Here is a 22,120-nt window from a genome sequence, read left to right on the forward strand (position 1 = left end):
AGCTCTGTACCAAAAATCAGAGCATGCAACTGGTTCACAAACTACACTGAGGAACTGATCTGGCTAAAATCTAAACCTTTTTTTAGCCAGGTTAGTTCCCAGCCAGATCAGTTACTTTTTCTAAATTGCTTCAAAAACGCTTGTGCCAATGCAGCAGAAGGCATGAGATTTCTTTTCTTCTGACAACTGTCAACAATTTAAGCCTCGATGCAAATATAACTAGGACATTAGAAAGCATTAAGAACAGAAAGCTCTCTGTGACCACTCACAGCATATTCAGGCAAGGTAAAACACGCTGTGAGATGTGTCGGGGAACTACAACGTGCCCCTCTTTCCCAATAATCTACAAAAGCCAATAATTTGTGGCAGTTGGCTCTTCAGAGAATTCTCACTACTCCCAAAACACAGGCAGAGAAGTTACACTCCCTTTAATATACCAAATTCCTTTCCAATATACAAAGGCTCAACCCCTAGAAGCAAGTATCCTCCAAGCATAACACAAGAGGAAAAGAACACCAAACAATCCTGGTTTATTGGCATTTCCAGTCAGATCAGTGATTTCTCAGTTCTAGAGTACTATTGGACTAAAGTTAAAGTAATACTGGGGGTTTTTTGTATGCATAAGCCTCCTTGCAAACTACCTGAACAAAAATAGTTTTATCACTATGTTGCATTTAATTTTTGAAAAAGGAAACTTTAAATAATGTGTGTCTGATAGCAGACAAAGTGTTGCCAGATCCCCTGCTTCTAACAGTAAAGCCAAGTACAGGAGTTGAACCTCAGTTCTCAGAGGCAAGTAATAAGGCATAAGGTTAGTTTGCAAGACAACAAGTTTGTCTCAAACAGCTGTAGAAAAAATCTGATAAACCAAACCAAGTGTGTTTTCCAGTCATGAGCAATAACTACCAAACACTTTAAAGTAAAGAGCTTATTTTTATTTCTAAGCAAACTCGACTTTGCTCACTTTGGATTGACTGTATTCTCACTTTTTGAAGACAAGCGTATCAGTTATAAGGGAGGGCAAGCAGAGACAATAACACTGAGCAAAAGAAATGTCCATAATTCATACGCAGTAATATGAAGTGTCTAAGTTAACCACACTGTGAAACATTACTTACTAATATGGTTCTCCATTTCTTAAAAACTGTTCTTGCTCCTTGGGACCTGCACTTGCTTTCAGCTCCTTCACTATTACCCTTGCTACACTGGTGCCTGTGTAGATCTCTCCAAGAAGAACCTGAAAAAAAGATAACCATTGTGTCTTTCATCAGAGGGGAAAAAAATAGAGTTTCCCTGCAAAGAAAAACAAGAGCTAAAAGCATGTTGTAAGAAAGATATTCTGGCTTTTCTGTCAATGCATGCAGAGTTTTGATAATTAAACACCCATACTTAATAAATCTTGACAACTGATCTACACATCAACTTTCAGAAAATATTTTCTAGTGAAGACCAGTTATTTACTTCAGATTTTTTTTACTAGAAAGATTTGGTAATAACAGGAACATATTAGTTCAAATCCATGGAAGTGAAATGTCTACCTAGTAAGTAACTCTGGTAAGAAACTACACAAAGTAAAGCAGCACTGACTAGCTAAAAAATGCATGCAATGAAACATCTAATGTCGGCTTCAGTTTTTTCTTATGCTACTACTTTGCAGGTTTTTTTAGAGTACCATTTTAAAGGAAATACAGTAGCCTAGTCTGTTAGGAATAAGAGTCATACTGCAGTACAATATTAAAAGATAACTTCTTACCTTCCCAAACCAGCCATTTCCAATTTCCTGGATGTAGTTTAGACTCTGACGTGCAACGTGAGACTTTGATCCATCTGTCACACACAAAGAAATAAATGTAACATGTATTAAACCACTCAGATGGCCCGAGTTATCTAACTGTTGAGGAAATAATGCAAGCTCCTGCAATATTTACTCCCAATTATGTGCATATTTTCAGACTAAGCACCAAAACCTGGTTTGGCATACATCAAGGATGAAGGTAACATTGTGACAACAGCACCCAAGAGAAATTTTTCTCAGCCCCAGCTTCTAAACCATACTAGAATACACTCCCTAGAAAAACACACTCATTCTCCATACAAAATGTAAACTTTTAACTTTTTTTAACACACTTTGTAAGCAAGCAAAAAGGCTGAGTTCTAACTCCAAGATAAAAGTGTATTATATCCTGTAGTTTGGTCAAGTAAATAACCTACTTACAAAAGCTTCCTATGTAAATAAAAGTAGAAAACCCAAGACAACACTCATTGCTTGTACATTTTAACATTTATAGTTATATAGTTACCATTTTAAGAGAAAAGGTTCAACTGCTTTACTCTTCAGCCCAAGTGCCCTACTTATCGCCACCATCTGGAAGGAGGACATTTTCCAACTAAAAATCCTTCCCGTAAGGAGCCCAGAGATGGAAAGGACAGAAAACAAGGCCCAGACAGTGGCAGAGGATGGACAGTAACAAGGGCAGACTCTGTGCTGCACGAGATTCAGCGGAGCTTATCCCTCTGCTGCCCAACTGGTGAGGAAGAGCAACAAAGAGATGGACACACTAACTTTCCATCATACATAGTAAATACGTCTGACTGAGAATTCTAACCCACATTTTTAGTTCCATAAACCACATTTATACCAGTATTCTTTTACTGGAACAGGTATAGCTCCATAATATACTGTCAACGTGCTCCTAAGCAGGTAGAATGTTGTATCAGTACATTCTTACTAGTGTACCTTACAAGTACACTGCCTTACTTCTGCCAAAATAACTTCTAGTGACAGAAAGTATAGGTCTAACAATTAAGGCAATGAAGAAGAGCTGACATAAAATTATTCCCAGATAATTTTCCCTCACTTATTAAAACACTGAGGAGTAACTTCTCTTTTGTATCAAAGGCACGCTGACAGTTTCTTGAAGTTTGTAGGTACAGAAATTTTACTAGAGGCTTCCCTGAACATCTCATTATTAAGCAACACAAGCAATATATGTAAAAAGTGTATGTGAAGTAGTATAATATAAGAACTACTTTATGCTAAACCATACTTGCAATATTTAAGATGCTGAAGTTTCCTTTGACAAAAAACTGTATTTTAAAGAACACATTCCAAAAAAACCTTCCACACAGGGAAAAGAAATCTAATGCTGTCTTAGCAATATCACATCTAGAGCATGAAACGTCTACACTGACCTTCAGAAAGCGATGCAGCTGAAACAGCAGCACTGCTGACAGCAGATTCACTCGTGCTTCCATTTAAAGCTAATGGCTAAAATCTGATGACAACTTAGCCATGAAGAAAACCACTAAAGAGCAGAAGTCACCAACACCCCAGAGTCCTTCAAACCCCTTATGTACATAGAGCCATAAAGAAACCACTCTAGAAATGGTCATTTAAGCAGCTTTCATTCTCTTAAGCTACCTTACGTGGCATCCTGCTGTAAGTTAACATTTTTGAAGTAATATTTCACATTTTATCCTGTACTCCACAAAATATATTTATTCAGTTTGTATAAGTTTGTAACAATTAACTTGTTACAGTACAGTCAAACCTAATCAGCTACACTCCATTTTTGACACTGAAATTGCCTGCTTCTGGTTTTTCATTAAAAAGCAGTATCTTACCTGTACGAGATGGAAACTGGGAGGGAGCTGGTAAAGCAATATTGGGAACTGAAAGAGTGAACACTTCTGCTGGAGACTGAACAGATGGAGTATCTTCTGCTGGAGGTGTAAAATCTATTTCATCATCAAAGTTATCTTCAAACTCCTGCAAAAAATATCTTAGTAAACAAGTTGATCTTTGTCTTAAAATTAGCTCCGATACATTTATTTTAGTTTGAATGAGCAATGTTAAGGAGGCTTAGCTTTTTCCAACGACAGTGACAGATATTTAGTTTTCTATTGTTTATTTTCAATTTATTACTGATTTAAAGAGATTAAAATATCAAGTATTGCTTTTAACAAAAAGCGGGGGGGATTGTTTGGTTGGTTTTGTTTTTACTTTAAATGTTATCCCTAGCTTTGAATGAACTACCATGAGCTGCCGAGGTCAAATATTCTCCATTTAGAAGAGAGAGCAAAATTCAATTTTCGGAACAGAGATAACCTGTGTTCCAAAAGTAACGGTTCTCTGATGGTAACAACTTCTCCTCAAGAAGTTTTGCTACAGTGGATATGTATTTTGAGTATTCTTATTCCACAGAAGTGTCTTAAACCCCGTCATCAGACTAAGAAAAACAAAATACAAGAATACACAGAAAAACAAAGAGGTTCTTTACAACAAAATTGTCTCAAGGGTATATTTTAATTACTGATCCTGATACCTAGTAATGATTTTGAGAAGACATTAAAGATCTTTACTGCAGCATGGACCAAATATTTAAAATAAATGGTTGCAGCAAGATTTCACAGCATGTAGAAATACAGTTGTTGGCTATTTCAAAAGAGAGAATGTACACTGATGCTTAAGTGTCAATACCTGCAGAGTATTAGCACAAAGAATCAAGTGAGTATTCTGGACATGGGAACGCAGCTAAAAATACCACCTGTATTTACATTTGTAACTTTAGATGCTTACCTTGAAATCTATCTCAGGGTCTTTACAGCAGGAGACACAGTTTGCAAGCAGTATCACCAGTACTACCAGAGTACATAGGGACAGAACCACAAAAGATGAGGAAACTTCAGCTGTAGCTCCTTCTAGAAATAAGCATGTAGGTAGTATTAGATAAATATTTATCATTATAAGAAGTTCCTTCAAAACGTATTATCCATCTGCATTTGTTTAAAAGATGGAGTTAGAAAATTAAACTCTGTGGATATGATGAAAAATAAGAGGAAACTGAACAGAAGAGATGTGCTGGTGAACTATGTCTGTGCTTTACCACCTGCCTGCACCATTCTGGACTTATTTGATTCAAGCTAATAGACCACAGCCTACAGTCTAAACAGATATTAGAAATCTGGTCTTTTTGAAGACATTTCCCATGAGCCAAAATACCTGTCCTAAGAGAAAAGGCAGCTGGAAGAAATTCTCACTCAAACTGTGTACAAATTTAAAATACATTACTGTGAGGCAATACCGTCTGTTTCAATAAATGCATTCATGACAGCCTGACAAATATACAAGTTGCTTTCACAAGCATGATGGATCTAATCAGCGCCAGCCCAATTTCTACTTCTTGTGATTCATTAGCTGATTTGTCTCCATTTCAAGAATTTTAGACATGATCTCTAACCATTTTGCAAACATACTTCCAAATCATTTTCCAAAATTTTATATATAAACATACTACAGCACATCTGCTATGATTAAGTCAGGTTATTATTACTCACACAGGATCAAAAGCCTCAAATGGCATTTTACAAAAATCTTAAGTCTTTGCCTGGGGAATTAAACCTATTTTCATCCCTGTTTTCATCTGAAGTTGAGAACAAAGATGTAGTTCCCTAGGAGACACAGCACACATCTTGAGGGTTTGTTTTCATTGCTGTTCTTTCTTTTTAAACAGGTACTGCACAGGGACTGAGAGATAAGTTGGACCATATCTGATAAAAATATATTGATATATTACTGTTGAAGTTAAACAATGTCAGGTGACTTGGACTGACTAGAATTTCCAAGAACATCTGAGTATCAATGGGATTGTCTGGCAACAGAATACAGTACAAAAGAAGCCTCAAAAATAAAGAAAATCAGAAGGTGATCACTAGTTAAGGGACATACAATCTTGTCCACCTACCTCTTATACCTTCGAAAGACTACAAAAAGTAATCGACATTTCCAGAAAAAGCTACAGATTTTTGTCATGTTCCACAGAACACTTAGAATATTTACTTATTTTAATTACATGTAAAAAGTACATTGACATACTCAAAATACTGCTTTAAAAGTGTTAGCACACTGTTGGAAGATCACACATTTTCTGTACAATAAATCCAGAATATTATCTATAGAACAATAAAAGTTAACCAAAAAAGGGAAGTTTTCAAACAAGTGATCCTGTTTCTAGTTTCCACAATCCCTCTGGTATTCTAACCTCAGAGAACATGAACACTCCATTTGCAGATCATTTGTAATGTTCAAACACAGATCAACCACAATGTGAGGCTACTCACAGTCTTCTAGTCAAAATTCTGAAAGGACTCTCTGAAGAGGGCTCTCAACACAACATTTTATATTCATTTAAATCAAGTCTTCTACATAAAATGCATGCATTTTTCCATTTGCCATCATCAACAAGAGAAAAGGGGAAGGTAACAGCTGATTTATGTTTACTATGTAGACTGAAAATTGCCTAAGCCACAAATAAAGCATTTTGTGAAGTCATTAGCTAAATTACTGTAAGAAACACACAGGTAATATAGCTTTAGACAAAATTTAAGAGATTCCTTTGGACTTCTAACTGAAACCAAATAATAAAAGGTTGCTTTACTAAAAAAAAAAAAAAAAAAAAAAGGTAAATCTATGTTATCAGGTTTTACTAATTTAAATTATTATTTTCAAGACTCTTTCTTCCAAAACCACTGCACCTAATTTCCAAACAGCTTCCTCACCTTCACCACCAGCTTCACCAAAACGAGAAGTTAAGTCACCACAGACCATCTACAGAACAGATGCCAACTAAAACACCCGTGATCACACCACCACAATATATTAATCCCAGTAGCAGATCAAGACCCCTGAGCCCCTGGAACGTTTCACCCACTGTACCAGATGCATTGGCGGAAGTCAGCAAAAGTAAATCACTACACAACAAACTCTGATACCAAGAGCATGTTTTATTATTCACAAAATATATTGCTAGCGTGTCTTAAAAGACTGCTATTTGCAAACTAAGTTTAGAGCAGGTCCTTAAGAGGGCAGTAGGAAGCACCTCAGCTGTCACAGGTAGAAAACACTACAAAAAGCTCTCAAGCTCTTCCTCTGGGTTTCTGGTACACTGTCTCCTTTTTGATGCCGACATGGCCAACATGAATTTTAGCGTCTCCCTGCTCACCACAGGAGATGAGCACTATCGCTTCTCATCAGCATCCTCCCCGGTCCCAAATATCAGATCTTCTAGATGGTCTTTTTGGCCAGCCTCTACTGAAACTTAGAGCAATTCTTCAAAATTTGCTTTACTGCTTTCAACCTTAGTGCTTCCTTTCAAGACCTGAGAAGGGGCTCCTTCACCTGAAAGTCCATTTATTGTAATTATATTAGCTGATCTGGTACGAGGTGTTATCTCTACCCACAAGCTTCTCACTCCTGCCCTTGAACTATCACGACCCCAGCAGCATGACCACGCCAATATATCTACACAAACACTACCGTGCTCACTCCAATGCAGGATTCCACTTTTGACCCCCCAAAAGTTTGAGTTCTCACAGCAAATATAACTAGGAAGATTCAAGCTCCTGCTGGTCTTATGCCTGTTTTCTGGTTCATTTAACTCAAAATGAGACATAATGAGGACTAACAATGATAAGCTGCATTTATTGTACACGTTAGATACACTACACATGCATTCAGCTATTTCATATCAAAAAGATAACCTATTTCAGTTGGAATTCCTTCCGTAATGGAATTACACATTTACCAAACCTAAAATCTAAGTGTTTTATAGAAGTAACACTCTTCCCCATAATGGAGCATGTCCTTCTATTACTGCTGGTCATTATGTTACCTTACAGTCCTTTTATAACTCCCAGGAAAAGTGTGTGAACTAACTGCAATTAATTGGATAAAGTCATGAAGTTTAAAGAAAAAGGAAAGCAGAGCTCACCTTTGAAGAGGCAACTAACCATTAACAGTTCATTAAGATGGAAGTCATCTAAACTTCTAAAAGCACAAGGAAAATTTCACAAACAAAGTTACAAAAAGATGCTCTAATACAAGAAAAATGTCAATTATCATGGGCAAGTTGCCGCAACACTTACAGAACAGCATTTCAGATGACTCATACAAGTAAGAGCTACTTACTAAGAATTACAGAATCCATTTCTATTTGGATAAACCTTGAAGTCTCTCACACAGTCATTAATAAGTGATATTTTTTAATTTGCACTTCTTTTTGAAAAAATAAACGTAAAATTAACTATAAAATGATGGCAACCTATAATTGGGCTAAAATTTATTATAAGTGAAGTTATTTTAATAGCTTGCATAAATACATATTCAGTGATAGAAGTCACTGATTAAGGATTGGAACTGGTGTTTGACAAAGTGTTGAAAAATCTGCCGCAGTATAACCCTTTTTGCATTTTTCAGCTATTCCCATCCAATGATTAATTCACTGGAGCTTAGTAAAATAACTAGGAACTGAAAAGGTAGGAGATGTTTAATACCTCCTTTTATTTGTAAATTGTGAAAGTATGAGGGAATGACAGTTAGTTATTATAAGATCCTGACCAAAAAGCAACCAGAAATCTGTTCAATTAAACAGAGGATCATTTTATGTAGTCATTGCACAAAACGGTTTTAATTAAAAAAAACAACTTAAAATATATTGTAAATTTAATTTTCATTTAAACCTAGGAAAAAATATCGAACGAGTATCACTCAGAATTTAATAATCAATGCAGAAGTTAAGAATCTTAAGATAACAGATTCTAAAAGTAGAGAACTTAATAAATTTACTCTACATCTAATCTCCATTTAAAAACCTATCATGTTTAATGTAACCTCACACAGTAACAACCTACTACATCTTAATATCTATCCAGAAGTCAGAAACTGTTCTTTAGGAAAGAAACTGCAGAACAGATCCGAAAAATAGTATATATAAAATGCCAATGATATAAGGCTTCCTGCAGTTAATACAAACAGTCTAGACTACTTTGGTCTGGTATATCTAAACTACTTAAGCAGGAGGAAGCGGCCTGGATTATATCACTACGACATAAAAATAAGCCAGAGAAGCAGGGTGTCTGTGTTACTACGTGTGTGACTGCAAGATTAACACAACATAATGCTTTACAAAGAACTCTGAGCTAGCAAATGTTTCATCTTGAAATGGCATCCAGATGATCCTAAATTATCAACACAGAAAATAAGGTCTTTTTCTTTTTTTTCAAAGCCTTACAGTATGGAATACTGATTCTGTGCTGGTTTTATCCAGAGTTTTATTTTTTAAAAGTACCTGGTATCATAAACAAGTCAAAGCCCTGGCTGAGGTAGGTATTTAATTAACAGCTACTGAAGCAGATTCCTCAGCACCTCTCAAGACTGCCATTTCATAAGCAAGTTTTACACTAACATCTAAATTTGAGCACAGCCCATCGGAAGTCAAACCCTGTACACAGGCAAGTACATGAACATGCTCACTGAAGACCAATGACAATAAATTATGCTGGCATTCTCAGATCAAGTATAGACACAAGAACATACACTTCAGTATGTATTAGCATGTTTCAAGGGGTGGAAAAACGTTCTTTTCATGCAAAGCATATTTCAAAGCAATTTATATAGGTCAGAATTCTCTATACCTCCCTAAGTTTCTTTCAAGTCTACTTTCTTCCTAAGGTAGTTCACTGACTACCAAGTGCAACAACTAAGCAAACAGTTCTCACTAGAACTGGTTTCCTTCTCTATCCAATTTCCCACTCTGCCCACAACACTCAGATACCCACATGTGCCACCCACCCACAGCATCCTTTGCTGCCGTTAACCAGGAGCACCACGCCTGCCAGCTCGCCACGTGCTCCATCCACGTTCACCTGCCAAGCAAGAGCCACCACTCGGAGCGACACGGGACCTGATGTAACCATGTGAGAGATGGTAGCTCTGCCTTTCTTCTGCAACCAGGTTATGAAAGACCACGATGGTTCAACTCTGACTCTCTCGAATTCGGCCCAATGTGATTAATGATGTTACTAAGGTCTCCGCCTTCAGGAAATTGGGCTAAATAATGCATGACACCACATGGTTCTAAGCTTGGGGAAAAAAGAAAAGTAAATGTACATGAGCGACGTTACCGAGTACACTAGCAAAAGACATTCACTACTGTGATAAAGGCAGTGCAAGGCACAGATAAATTAAGCATGATTAGGGAACAGTGAACTTCAAGGAAGCATCTGACGTGAAGCTTTCAGCACAGTAGTTGCTATGCGACAACAGCCCCACTGCATAAGCAAGAGCCTCTTTTCTTTCAAGAGCAGCTATTTAAACGGCATTTCTGCACTAATAGCTATAACTACTTCCAGCACAAATATAGTGTGACAGCAATCACTTAAACTGTCTCTTGGACACCCTCAAATTATATGATCGTGAACTGAGACGTTCGTTCACAACACCAAGTCAGAACAGAGCTGCCTTTAAAACAATAACGAAGGACCAAATCTAACTTGGCTCCCTTGCTACTTCTGCAGTATCTTTCATAAACTTCATCACTTACTCTGCATTCAGCAGATACTAATGTAACCAAATTAAAAAGTGTAATATCACCCTTATTATGGTGGTTTTCATAAATACAATTTTAAAAGCCATCCTGACTTCCCTAAATCATGCTGTCATTCTCTTTTGTGCTAGCAATTAAGTGGGAAAGTGTTCTCCACTCCTACCCAGTTCTTCACAAGTCAGGTTCAGATCATTATCTTTTCTTCACAAAGCATTTCTCCTGCATTTATTTACTCCCTGAAATCTTCAGAGATTTGCTGCTAATAGGCACAAAACCAAAGGAGATACAACCAGGTCTATAAATTCTGAAAGTCTACAGGTAACAGGCAGAATACTAAAACAATTTTAGGCACATCTGTTGGGTAATGTCTGATTTGTGTGACAAAGTAAAGCACAACATGCATTGTAGCTCCTGTATTTCAGAAAAAAAAGCCCTGAAGAACACATTCCATTAGTTACCTCATTCCCATAATCTCAATTTTTTCCTGCTATGCTTCATTTAACAACCGAGCCAAAACCAGCTTCATTTTTGAGAATAAGTTTCAGCAGAAAAGTGTGCAGTACCATCATTTAGTTGTGCAATGCTATATTACGATAGGCTTTAAAATGCTAGATTAGAACTGCATTCAAATCACCATCAACCTTCAGCTACCACACAGCACAAGCAAACAAAAACCTAACACAAGTTTTGAAGTAGTGTTATTTGCACTTCAGACATTCTTTAAAAAAAAAAAAAAAAAAGATAATTTCAGGATGAGAGGCACTCCAAATTCCAGTCAGCCTTTTGATTTGAATGACCATTACTTGTATAAGACGACAAAACATTCCCAAGATCTCAGATGACTTTCATTGACTCAATGTCCTTAATATAATACCAGCACCTTAATGAAAACTAAAACTGTTTCCAAATGCCCGAAGTATTTCAAGCAGAGACTGGAAATGTCCTTCCACTGAGCAAATCCCTAAGAACAGACATATAGAACACTCTTAAGGAACTTCAATGAGGTTCTCAGCTTATACCTGAACTTTTCAGATTTCACATTTTTAGTATAATACTTACTTCCATTCAAAGAATACACAAGTGTTTATAAAGTTTGAAAAAAAAATCCAGAATAAGCTATTGAAAATTTTATCAATTGTAGAAAGTTATTTCAAAAGCCTATCATCTCATCACATTATTATCTTTATATTGGATAATGCAAAGTTTGCATAACTAACAGAAGTAACCTTCAGTATGGATATTACTAATGTATCCTTATGCAAAAGCACTTTATCACCTGATTTTATTTTTCCTTCTTCCTTACAACTACGGAAAATCCTAATTACTGGGTACAGTCTCAAGAAAAAAAACCTCTTATGGACCTAAAACTACAGTTGGCCAAGTTACTTGTGCACACTTGTATTTAATCTTTCTGAATACAAGAAGTAGTAATTAACAGTCAATAAAACTATTTCCTGCCTAAATCTAAATTGTGTCACATGGCCTAAATCAAATGATTAGAAAGATGCTGGTAAGACGACAAGAGTTTCAGAGGTAGTGCAACAACAAAAAAGAATAAAATAAAATAAAAAATCACATACAGGTTACTCCGTTAGTATATTCTTGTAGATAGAACTTGAAACATTTCACCCCTTTATTCAACATGCCCATTGCAATCCCGATCTTATCCTCTAAGTCCCTCATGAGGAAGGTGGGTAGGATGAAAGGTCAACACGTGCACAGACAATTCTTGTGAAAAAAACACCAGCTTTTCTTCTTTACAACAGTTAATCTTCAATGGGAAAGGTAATGAGGACAGCAAACGGCAATTTCCTGCAGAGATTTTCCCCATGAAGCAATAAAAAACCCCCTCTGGTACACTCCTTCAATCCCCCTTGTGTTCTGCATATGTTTCTAAAGTGACAAAAGCCAGTTTCATAGTTAATGTGTTTTGTGGACAAGAGACCCTGAAATCATTACTGTCCTAATGCAACAAGTTACAATTCTGTCAAGAAACAACATTAGATAGTTCATATCACAACTTGATGTGTAACTCTGTAAGTCAACAACTCTTGGCAAACAATCTCAGTCCTCCCATTTGTCCTTACAAAGAATGCAAGAAGTCTATCCTGCAATCTAAGTCAACACTTTTTCAAACTATTTTACTCCATGCTCCCCTAAATTTACAGTGTGCTTCAAATGAGCTTGTACAGCTGCTGAAGTCCACTTTGCATGTCAGGGTGGCACAGGTTTCATATCCTAAGGCAAGAATACCTGGGGCAATGCTGGATTCTCACGTAGTACAGCACCCCCAAAACAACACAGCTCTAAACCTCCTTTTTTCTGAACACTTGTCCTAGCCTGAGTGTTGGCTGAACAGTTAGTAGCTAGTAAAACTGTGAGCTGGGGTTAGTTTTACATTTCTGTCCCATTATGCTACAAGCCTTCCCAGTAATGTCAAATAATTACTCACACAACAGCATACTGCTCAATTTTAATAAGGACTAAATATAGGCTGGTACTTCAAGTGTTTACAGAGTGTGATCTGTTTGAAGTTTCGGTGTTAGAGTCTCATGTTTGCACAAAGGCATCTTAAGACAAGGTAAAAAATATACATGCTAAATAATTAAGTATCCTGTGCCTTCATGGCAGCGTTTCTGGAAAATCTGGGTAGTATTATCATCCTGCAAAGGTATGATCTGATTCTTAAGTGTGTCTATGTATGTATATATATGTATACACACACACACATATATAAATTCTGCAGAGCACACTGTACTGCTAGATGTTGGTTTTGACAATTCCTGTTCAAGTACAGTATGCTTGCATCTGCTACAGCATTTCTCCAACAGTGAGCCACAGGAGTTGTACATTTTTTTTAAACAGGGTAGACCAGAACCATTTAAAGAAGCATGAGAAGATTACACGTCATGGTATCTCCAACCATCACAAGTACCTGCAGCACAGAAACCAAACCATCAGTATCTCCTTATCCCACCATTTAGCAGGAATACAGCCTATTAAGATATATTGGTTTTTAAAAGATTAATTTATTTCTGTTCATGTGAAAGGAATCCATACATGTAACCTTCTTATGATGGGATTTTCTAGAATACTGGGTTTACAGTAGGTGCATTCACAACTCTGATGTATGATTGGGTTAAGAAACGTGAGAAAGAAGCAGCATTTTGCCAAATGAGCTCATTGAGCTCTATTTCTCATCCCTATTCATAGCTGAAGAATCCCTAGGAAGAAGAATGGACCACAGGATAAATGATTTTGGAGAACTTGATCTAGTCACCAGGCTGAAAGCTTAAAAGTCAGCAATCAAAAGTCTACTGTTTAAATTTTCTACAGTTCTTTCATACCAAAAAAGTCTCTGGGTGCAAAGATAGTCCTAAAAAAGCCATGTCACCATTAAGTCACTTCAGTGATGTTTCCTTACCACTAAGGAAGATTTTGTAAGTCTAGTAGTGTTGGACAAGGTGTTACTTTGTACCAGTATTTCATACTGAAAATCCCTCAGAAGACAATTCACTGACATAATTTGCTTTGCATCATCACCTTGCCTAAGCTATATGTGGCACAACACCTCGATACCTACAGGTTGTGCTTAAACTATGCATGTAGACAGCAACAGCTATCCTGACACAGGTTGGACATTTCCGATTGTAAAAGTGTCTACAAAACGTTTCTACTATCACTGACTTTGCTTAAGACTTTTCATAACAGCAGTATAATGAAAACAAAGAGTTTATACAGAGCAATAAAAGCATTGAAGATATTGCAAATTGTATCCAGAGCCATATCAAGCTCCAGATACGAGATGCACACACTAAACACAGACAGACCCAAAATAAAATCAAAGACTCCAGTACTCCATGTGCTGTCCTTCTGCTGCACAACTGGAGCATTGGGAGTAAAACAGAGAACTACAATTTTTGCAGCCTCTGGCATTACACCGACTGCAGGGGCCTTTATCCTGCATAGGTAAACCACATGTGGATAGCGACCGAAATCAAACCACAGCAAATGTCCAGAAAATTACCACTATTTGTATTTGCCTGACAGCAGTTCAGTAGCCCCCCAAAAGTATAAATTTATCTTCTGTGCTCTTCAAATAGAAGGCTGGATCTCACTGTGTAATACATGCTCCTTTTTTATACAGGATCCAGGGCAAAATCAGCACTAATGGGCCCTTTCAAACTAATGACCTGCACCTGGTGCTACACCACCACAGCTCTGGACTGTCTCTGCTCAGAGCTACCTTACTGTGCCGCAGTGACACCTCAGGAATGATCCAATATACCCAAGCACTCAAGATGTGAGAAACGACCTCAGAAAATGACCTCCTCCTATAATTCTGTTTAGCTGCAGCGAAGTCCAGACACTTTACAGCCAGAGGCAGAGAAAGTCGACCAAGCCTGCGAACGAAGCCTTGCATGGAACATCCCTGCAGGCCGAAGAGTCACAGTTGGCTTCTTAGCTCAGAGTCACAAACTCACAGACAGAAACAAAAGATAAAAGACAACTTAGCAGCTCCAGCTCTACAATTATTAGGCGTCTGGGACAGAAACTTAGAAAAAGAAATATAGGGCGAAGTAAACAAGTTTAGTGTTTGAAAGGGGGAGGAACAATAGACCACTCCCAAGAAAAGTACAAATCACTAATTAAAATCCCAACTTTACAGGCAAGATTTTTCTTAACTTCAAGTGATCTGAGTCACTAACTTGCATATGCTTACAAAATTGCTTTTCTTATTATGTGCAAGTGTCACAGCCATTTCTTTACATTGTACCAAACCACATGCCACAACCACAACAGGGCCCCAGTCTGACAGAACTCTAACTGAAACATCAAACCAAAGCAACTCAAAAGCAACAATTTTCCTGAGAGTATATATACGCTACAGAACACATCTTAACAAATAAAAGGAAGTGATTACTTAATCTCAGTGTTTTAACTTGACATCTATGGCCAGCTGACTATGCTAGATACAGCTGCATGAACATCTAGATGCTCTGGATGGATGTACCCGGATACTATGTACCAATTTAGAAGCATCTTTTCCTGGATTGTACATGACCAAGCTCATCAGCAAGGACTCACTGCCATGACATTCAACTGGTCCAGGAGAGAAGTCCCAGAACTGAGGTTCTCAGCACAAACCAAGAAAGCGCATAGGCACCAGCCCAGCTGCCTCAACTTCACTGAATGGACTATGGAGTTCATCACAAACGTAAAAGTGACCACGCTTGCTAAAAATGCTACCACCTATTCAAGCTTTACAGGAAAACAAGAGTATTTTTGAGTCCCTGTTACTTTGTATTTGCAAAAATTTCATATAGCACAGAGATGATAGAAATACTTTGGCTGACATCACACACTCTTGATTCAGATTTTCAGCCTTCTGGGAGAGGCAACTGAATTAAGGTCAAGTATGGAAATCCAAGTCAGAAGAACAGAACAAGAGCCTGAATGTAAATGCAAAGCTTTAGCACAGTAAAGCAGACACAACAAATTATAATGCACTATGTTTGGCTGAAAAATATCGCTGCTAAAGAGTAGCTCCCAGTGGCCTTCTTCAGCCACGCAGTACTAAAAGTGGAAGTCACCTTAGCCTGATGCATTCACGTAAAAATCACCAATACTCCACAGGCTCAAAATAACTACACTTCATGCTATGAACTACTTTCCAGTAGACTTGCCCTCAGCTCCCACCTCCCGTATAAAGTGAAACCTTAAATTCAGAACTATGGCAGTACATATCAGTGCCCCCCTTTTCCATTCACAGAATAAATTAAATCTAAGTTGGTCAAAGTATTTTTAGCTCCTAGCATCTTCAGCATCTTGTTTTTCTTATTTTCTACAATAATTGCTATGAACCCTACCAGGGGAACAGTTAAAGCCTTATTTCCTTTACCTCCTCTCCTTATTGTTGAAAAGAAAAAAAAACTTTAAATAAGTTTAGAAACACAACTTCGAAAACGCAAGTTGAATATAGAACACATCATCAACGCACACCTTCATCTCCAAACATCACGAAGCCATATTTAAAAAGAGCGGCATCATTCATCTCGATCAAGGCCCTGGGAACCTGACAGCTCCCCAGCCATTCACTCCAGCATCCTTCCGCAGCAGTCCCACAAAATGGAGCATTTTTGAACACAGAATCCAATCTAGTCTTGCTACAACCTGCTCACCACCATTTCCTGCTTTCCAGCTTCCTCCTCAAAAGAGAAGTTAATTTATTATGGGTACATTCCATGAACAATTCCACAAAGTTCACTAGAACAACTACAGGCATCTTCCTCTTTTTTTTTGTGCATTCCCACCTTTCTTGTAACAAACTCAGGGCAACAAACACCAAAATGTTTTTCCATTGTCAAGAAGCAACCTTTCTTGCTAGGTGAACAACTGTGGAACACTGAAGTAATCCTGAAACCAGTTATTAATTATTTTATGAAAAGCCCATTAAATTATTCACAAGTTTACAATTTGTATCTATCAGACTGAGCATTATGGTGAACTGGAGAAACTGCCAAGGCCCAGAATGGAAACAATCAGATTGCCAGTCCCAGTACAGGTAATCAAAGCAACCTGTCATGGGATGCATGGGAGAAATTCACAATATGGCTGAAGCCGTTTTTAAACACAACTCATGATTCTTAACCCAGCAAAATAAAGTCACAGGTTTGCCTTCTAGACAGGTTACAAGATTTGCCTAGTATGACAGAGAAGGTTCAGACAAAGCAGACTCATTGTCTGCAGTTCAAAGGAAAGGGAAAAAAAATAGTCTGTGTAGCCTTCTAACTGTTCCGGCTGTAGTGATAACACAGGACATGGTACGGAATAAGAACATGTTGCACGCAAGCCCATTTGCGCACATCATTTTATTTGGTAGGAAGTCTTCCCAGCAAAAGTGATGCCAGTGAATCCAGAAAAGGTTCTTGAGGTCTTAAAGGTTTAAATTCTAAATATCTGTAAATAAAATAATCCAAATACATAGTTTCTTACTATATGGGCACCGATACAGCAGAGAGTGGCAGTTTCATTTCCCAGAGTTCACTGGGTTTTCAATGAGAAGATCTGGCACAGTTTGCTAAACTTCAGATAACATCCCATGTATACATACTTTGGGCTAAAATTATAACCAAAGACAACATATAAAATTACAATATCTCATTAATTTTGTATTGGTCCAATACTACAACATCATAAGGACTTCTCCTAGCAGTACTGCACTTAACATACCTGATTTGGTCTTTAAAAAAACTAAAAACCAACCAAACAAACAACACTTCAATTCTAGCTCCTGCATTTTGTCCAATCAACTGAGAAGTTTTTTACCAGTGTCATGAATGTTATGTTTCAACCTCCCAGCTTTGTCCTCATAGCAAAGAAGAATTTTTATTAAAAAGAGAGACTATTTGATGCAAACACTCTGACATCAACTTTTACATAGAAAAATTAACCACATTTCAGGAAAAGACACAGAAAAGGTGGAAAAAATGTCTCCACAGAACTGATTCTGCTGTCTTACCTTGCACTTTGATGACAAGTTAGTATTATTTTGACAAACTTCAAGTAAATATAAATAAGTGAGAAAAGTATCATTTAGTCTCAACGGAAATACAGATTTGACTGGCAGTTTTCTCCTTTTTCAGTTTATTTTTATAGAAAGTAAGAACAGCCTCAAAGAAGGCTGACAGAGGCAGTAACTTTTAAACAATTCAGAATTGTTCTTGGGCAGAAAAATAATTGGGAGAGAGACATAGGTCCAAAAATAAAGGAAGTATAGGTTCCACTCCCAGTTTTCATACTTTCTGTGGAACAGCAGCCAAACCGCCTAATCTCTGTGCTTCAGATCTCTCACTGCACCTCCTCCTCCTCTCTGAACATATTGTCTATTTCTGCTCTTCATGGCCAGAAATGAATCTCAGTACACAATCAAACCAAACCTAACAAAATCCAGTCCCAATACAATGTTATGACTGCAAGCCTCAATGAAATATCCAAAAGAAAAAAAAAAATTTAAAAAAAAATCAACGAGATGGTTGTTACCTATCAATACTTATAAGCCTTTGATCAGTAACTCATACAATTGAGAGGACATATTTTTTAGCTTCTGTTTTTAAGATAAACAGGAAAACAAGCAAGAAAATAGAAGGAAGCTGGCGTTACCTAACATAAGAGACAAATAAATGTGAACTACATGACTATTTAGAGAGACTGGAGGGGGGGGCGTGCGGAATCCGACTAATCTGACCGGAAAGCAGGGAAGCACCGTGTGCCCTGAGGAGCTTCCACCCAGGAACGGGAGTCCCGGTGATTCACCGTCAAAATACGAAAAATCACGCCGAGGTCTGTACAGGTTAGAGCGGCAACCACTATAGAAATAATGTATGTGGGTAAACACGGAGAGAGAACAAGCACGTAGTTCAATGGAAGGAAACCGAGATATGCAGAACGGGATATCGCTGCTGCCACAGGCACCAGCCGTGCCCGGCAGGCCGGGAGCCGCAGCCCGCGGTGCCGAGGAGCCCCGTCCACCCGCCGTGCCCTTCCCGACGCTTCGGCGCGGAGCCCTGCAGCAGCACGGGGGAGGGACGGGGACCGGGAAACCCGCAGTCCCCCCGCTCCGCCACCGCCGCGCCCCCAGAGCCCCGGGCCCGCCCAACGGGCACCTCAGGCCGCGGCCGCCCCGCTCCCGGGCTTCTCCCCGCAGGCCCCGCCGCGGAGCCGCCCCCCCAGCCGCGCTTCCCTTCGCCGCCTCCCGCGCCTCACCTGCACCTGCTCGCGGAAGCGGAGCCGCCCCGCCGCTCCCCAAGAGAAGCGACAGCAGGAGGACGAGCCCGGGCGGGCACAGGGGCCCGAGGGGCAGCGGGCCGCCCCCCCGCCGCCCGGCAGCCCCGCCGAGCCCCCCGCGCTGCTGCATGCCCTCCGCTCCCGGCCCGAGGCTCGGCGCCGAACGAGGGGCTCGAGGTTCTCAGCGTCTCCGGTGAGCCCCCGCGGCAGCCGCTGCCCCCCGCCTGCGCGGCGCGGCTGCCCGCGGCATCGGACCCCGCGGCCCCGCTCCCCTCACAGAACCCCGCCAGCCCCTGCGGACGCCGCCGCCGCCATCTTCCGGGCTACCTGACCGGGGCGGGGTGGAGCGCGTTGTTGATCGACAGCCTGATGCGCCAATCAAGCCGCGCCTCACGCTCGGGAGGGGGGATCACTGGCTGGGACGGGGCTAATCCGTGATTGACAGCTAGATCAGCCAGTCACTCCGCACAGGGCCAGCTAGGGCAAGCGAAGGCTGCGGGCGCGAGAACGGCGGAGCCCGCTTGCCAATCAAGCGGTACTTCGGGCGAAGGGAGGAGGGCGGAGTTTCCCTCTGATTGAAGGCGCGTTCCACCAACCGGCTGGCGACGCCGCTCCCGAGGGCGGGAACAGGAGGCGGGGCTTGGCTGAGCCCGTGCGCGGGGCACGCGGGAGGAGCGCGAACAGCGCCGCCTGCAGGCGCGGCGTCCGCCCGCAGTGCGCGCGGGGCCCCCGCCGAGACCGCGGGGAACGCGGGCGGGCCAAGGGCCGGCGGGGCCGGCGGTGACACGGGCCCCTCGGCAGCGCCCCCCCGGCAGGTGGCTGTGGGGTTAGACACAACGATGGACACCAGCTACCCTCTGCCGCCTGTGCCGGTCCAAGGCTGGAAATGACCTTGTTCAATGAGCGAAAAGCGCAGAATTCGGAAATAATGGTTATTCTGGCTTAGGTTTGTGACTCTGCTGAATTGAGAGTACATGAAAATGAGGTGATGGCTTTAAGTAGCATAAATGGAAGTGTTGATGCTAAGGAATCGGGGACTCTATAGTGGGGAAATAGGGAAATACCATACATGTAAGGAACTAGATTTCCATTTTCCAAAGAATTTAGCAGAAAGGCTAATTATGGCAAGATTATGTAACAACTTTGGGAGCACAGGTTGTCCAAAGAAACGTACAATGAGTGCACCCCTGGGACTTCACGAAAGGCAAGTTTTGTGCTCAAAGTAGAACCTGGAACACGACGTCCAGGCAGACACAACGTGAACCTCAGTCCCGCTCTGCCACTCCGAGTGTTTTGCAGGGCACTTCTCCCTCCACAGGGATGCACTTGACATCAAAATACTTTCCTCTACCAGGTCTGTGTCTACCCCCAGATATCCTCTCTCCGGCTTGAAGACCCTAATTGTACTACCAAATGACCCATTTTTTTAAAAAAAGTTCTAATTAGTTTTTCTTCCAAGGGAAATACTTTACTTGAATAAAGATATGGAAGACAATCTCCTCTTTTACTATTTTAGTAAATTATTATCAATGCATTATGCTGCTTATTGTGAATTATTTTTTAGAAGCAATATAAACCAATACAGTCCCAAAGTACTCCTTGTCTGTCTGTCTGCACATTTTATGGACCGGGAAGGCAAAATATGGCCCTTTCCCTTTAAAATCAGTGATATGTCATATGCAATATGTAACACATCAGGTTTTTTTCATGTGCGAACAGCCACCATCCCAACCTGAATGGCTCTGTACTGCTGTAAAACCAATGCTGGTGCAGACACGCAGCCAGGTCTGTCTGCGTCCACTGTAAATACCCAGTGGAAACTCCAAGGTTAGTCCTTCGTTCTTCCCTCTGTCAAATCTCCCTCCACTGAGTATGGACGTCAGGGCTGGGGCCTCTGGGCGTGAATGTGTTTCCTTCCAGTTGACATCATAGCCACATTTTTAAATGATGTTTTTTTCAAAGTACACTGTATTTCTGTGGCATAACCACATAGGCAAATCTAGTGTACCCATCAGTACAGTGTGTGGGGCCCACAGTACTTCTGACATCTGTCACTGACCTCGTGCAAATTCCAGACGTAAATAACGTTGAGGTTCATAGCAGCTACCGACAGTTTTAAACTTCATTTGTAGCCTATTAGCAGGTTCACAATGCAAGGATGTTCTCATTTCAATAGTGAAAACAATCCACTGCATTTTAAATACAGCAGACTGCTTTATTTCCCAGCCCGCCCTATCATCATTGCATGTTAGGCCTTTGATGCCATTTGCTGATAAAACATCATGTTGTAATAGCATCTGGGAAGTCATGGCAGTAAGTATGTCATTAAAAGGACTTGTCAGAGCACTATTCGGTAATGATGGTACACTTAAGGTTAGCTGTGAATTAGTCACTGGTAGAAGCTTAATAACCAAACCTTCCAGCCCTTTGTTCTCCATGTTAGTCACAGTTACTCCCTATCTTCAAATACACCATGAATATCAAAAAAACCCAAAGATGCACACCTAATCTGTCTGCCGTCATCAGGAATGTTATGATTCACCCATTTACAATTTTTGCAGTTGAAACATTTGTAGTAACTATATGAGACTAATGGGATGAGCAGCCTAGTACCAAGTAATCCAAAAGGTACTTAAAAAGAAAATATATTTACTTAAACAAAACTCTTCCTGTACACAAAATGGGATGTATTACCACATATCACAGCCTCATGTCTCTTGATTATGCGCTGTTATCATTGCCAAATTACTGAAGCTGCTGTTCCGTGTGGGAGGTGTTAAAACCTTTTTTTAGAGACAGATAATTGGATCAACTAAAGGATGTTGATGGTTTTATTTTCAGTCGGTTTTCTTCAATATTTCTTATAACATTATTGGTGCGGAAGGAATATTGTCTAGCAGACTGAGCAAGTTGCCAGAGGGGTGTTAAAGGTCTTCAATTTAACTGTGAAT

General features: G+C 39.9%; 1 protein-coding gene across 2 annotated transcripts in view; it reads right to left on the reverse strand.

Annotated features, from left to right (window-relative positions):
- The window catches only part of LMTK2 (lemur tyrosine kinase 2), a 41,259-nt gene extending 21,784 nt beyond the window's left edge, over positions 1–19,475 (reverse strand). Inside the window, exons 1-5 of one of the 2 annotated variants that reach the window (XM_065644829.1) lie at positions 19,149–19,475; positions 4,580–4,698; positions 3,625–3,769; positions 1,754–1,827; positions 1,119–1,237 (exon numbers count right to left, since the gene is read on the reverse strand). In XM_065644829.1, coding sequence (XP_065500901.1) covers positions 1,119–1,237; positions 1,754–1,827; positions 3,625–3,769; positions 4,580–4,698; positions 19,149–19,299 — 608 coding nt within the window. In that variant the 5' untranslated portion in view covers positions 19,300–19,475. Of the gene's footprint in view, positions 1–1,118; positions 1,238–1,753; positions 1,828–3,624; positions 3,770–4,579; positions 4,702–19,148 lie in introns of both variants that reach the window. The other variant, XM_065644827.1, reaches the window with a different exon arrangement.
- Positions 19,476–22,120: the final 2,645 nt, after the last annotated feature.

Source organism: Caloenas nicobarica, chromosome 14, assembly GCF_036013445.1.
Source record: "Caloenas nicobarica isolate bCalNic1 chromosome 14, bCalNic1.hap1, whole genome shotgun sequence".
NCBI classification, from domain to species: domain Eukaryota; kingdom Metazoa; phylum Chordata; class Aves; order Columbiformes; family Columbidae; genus Caloenas; species Caloenas nicobarica.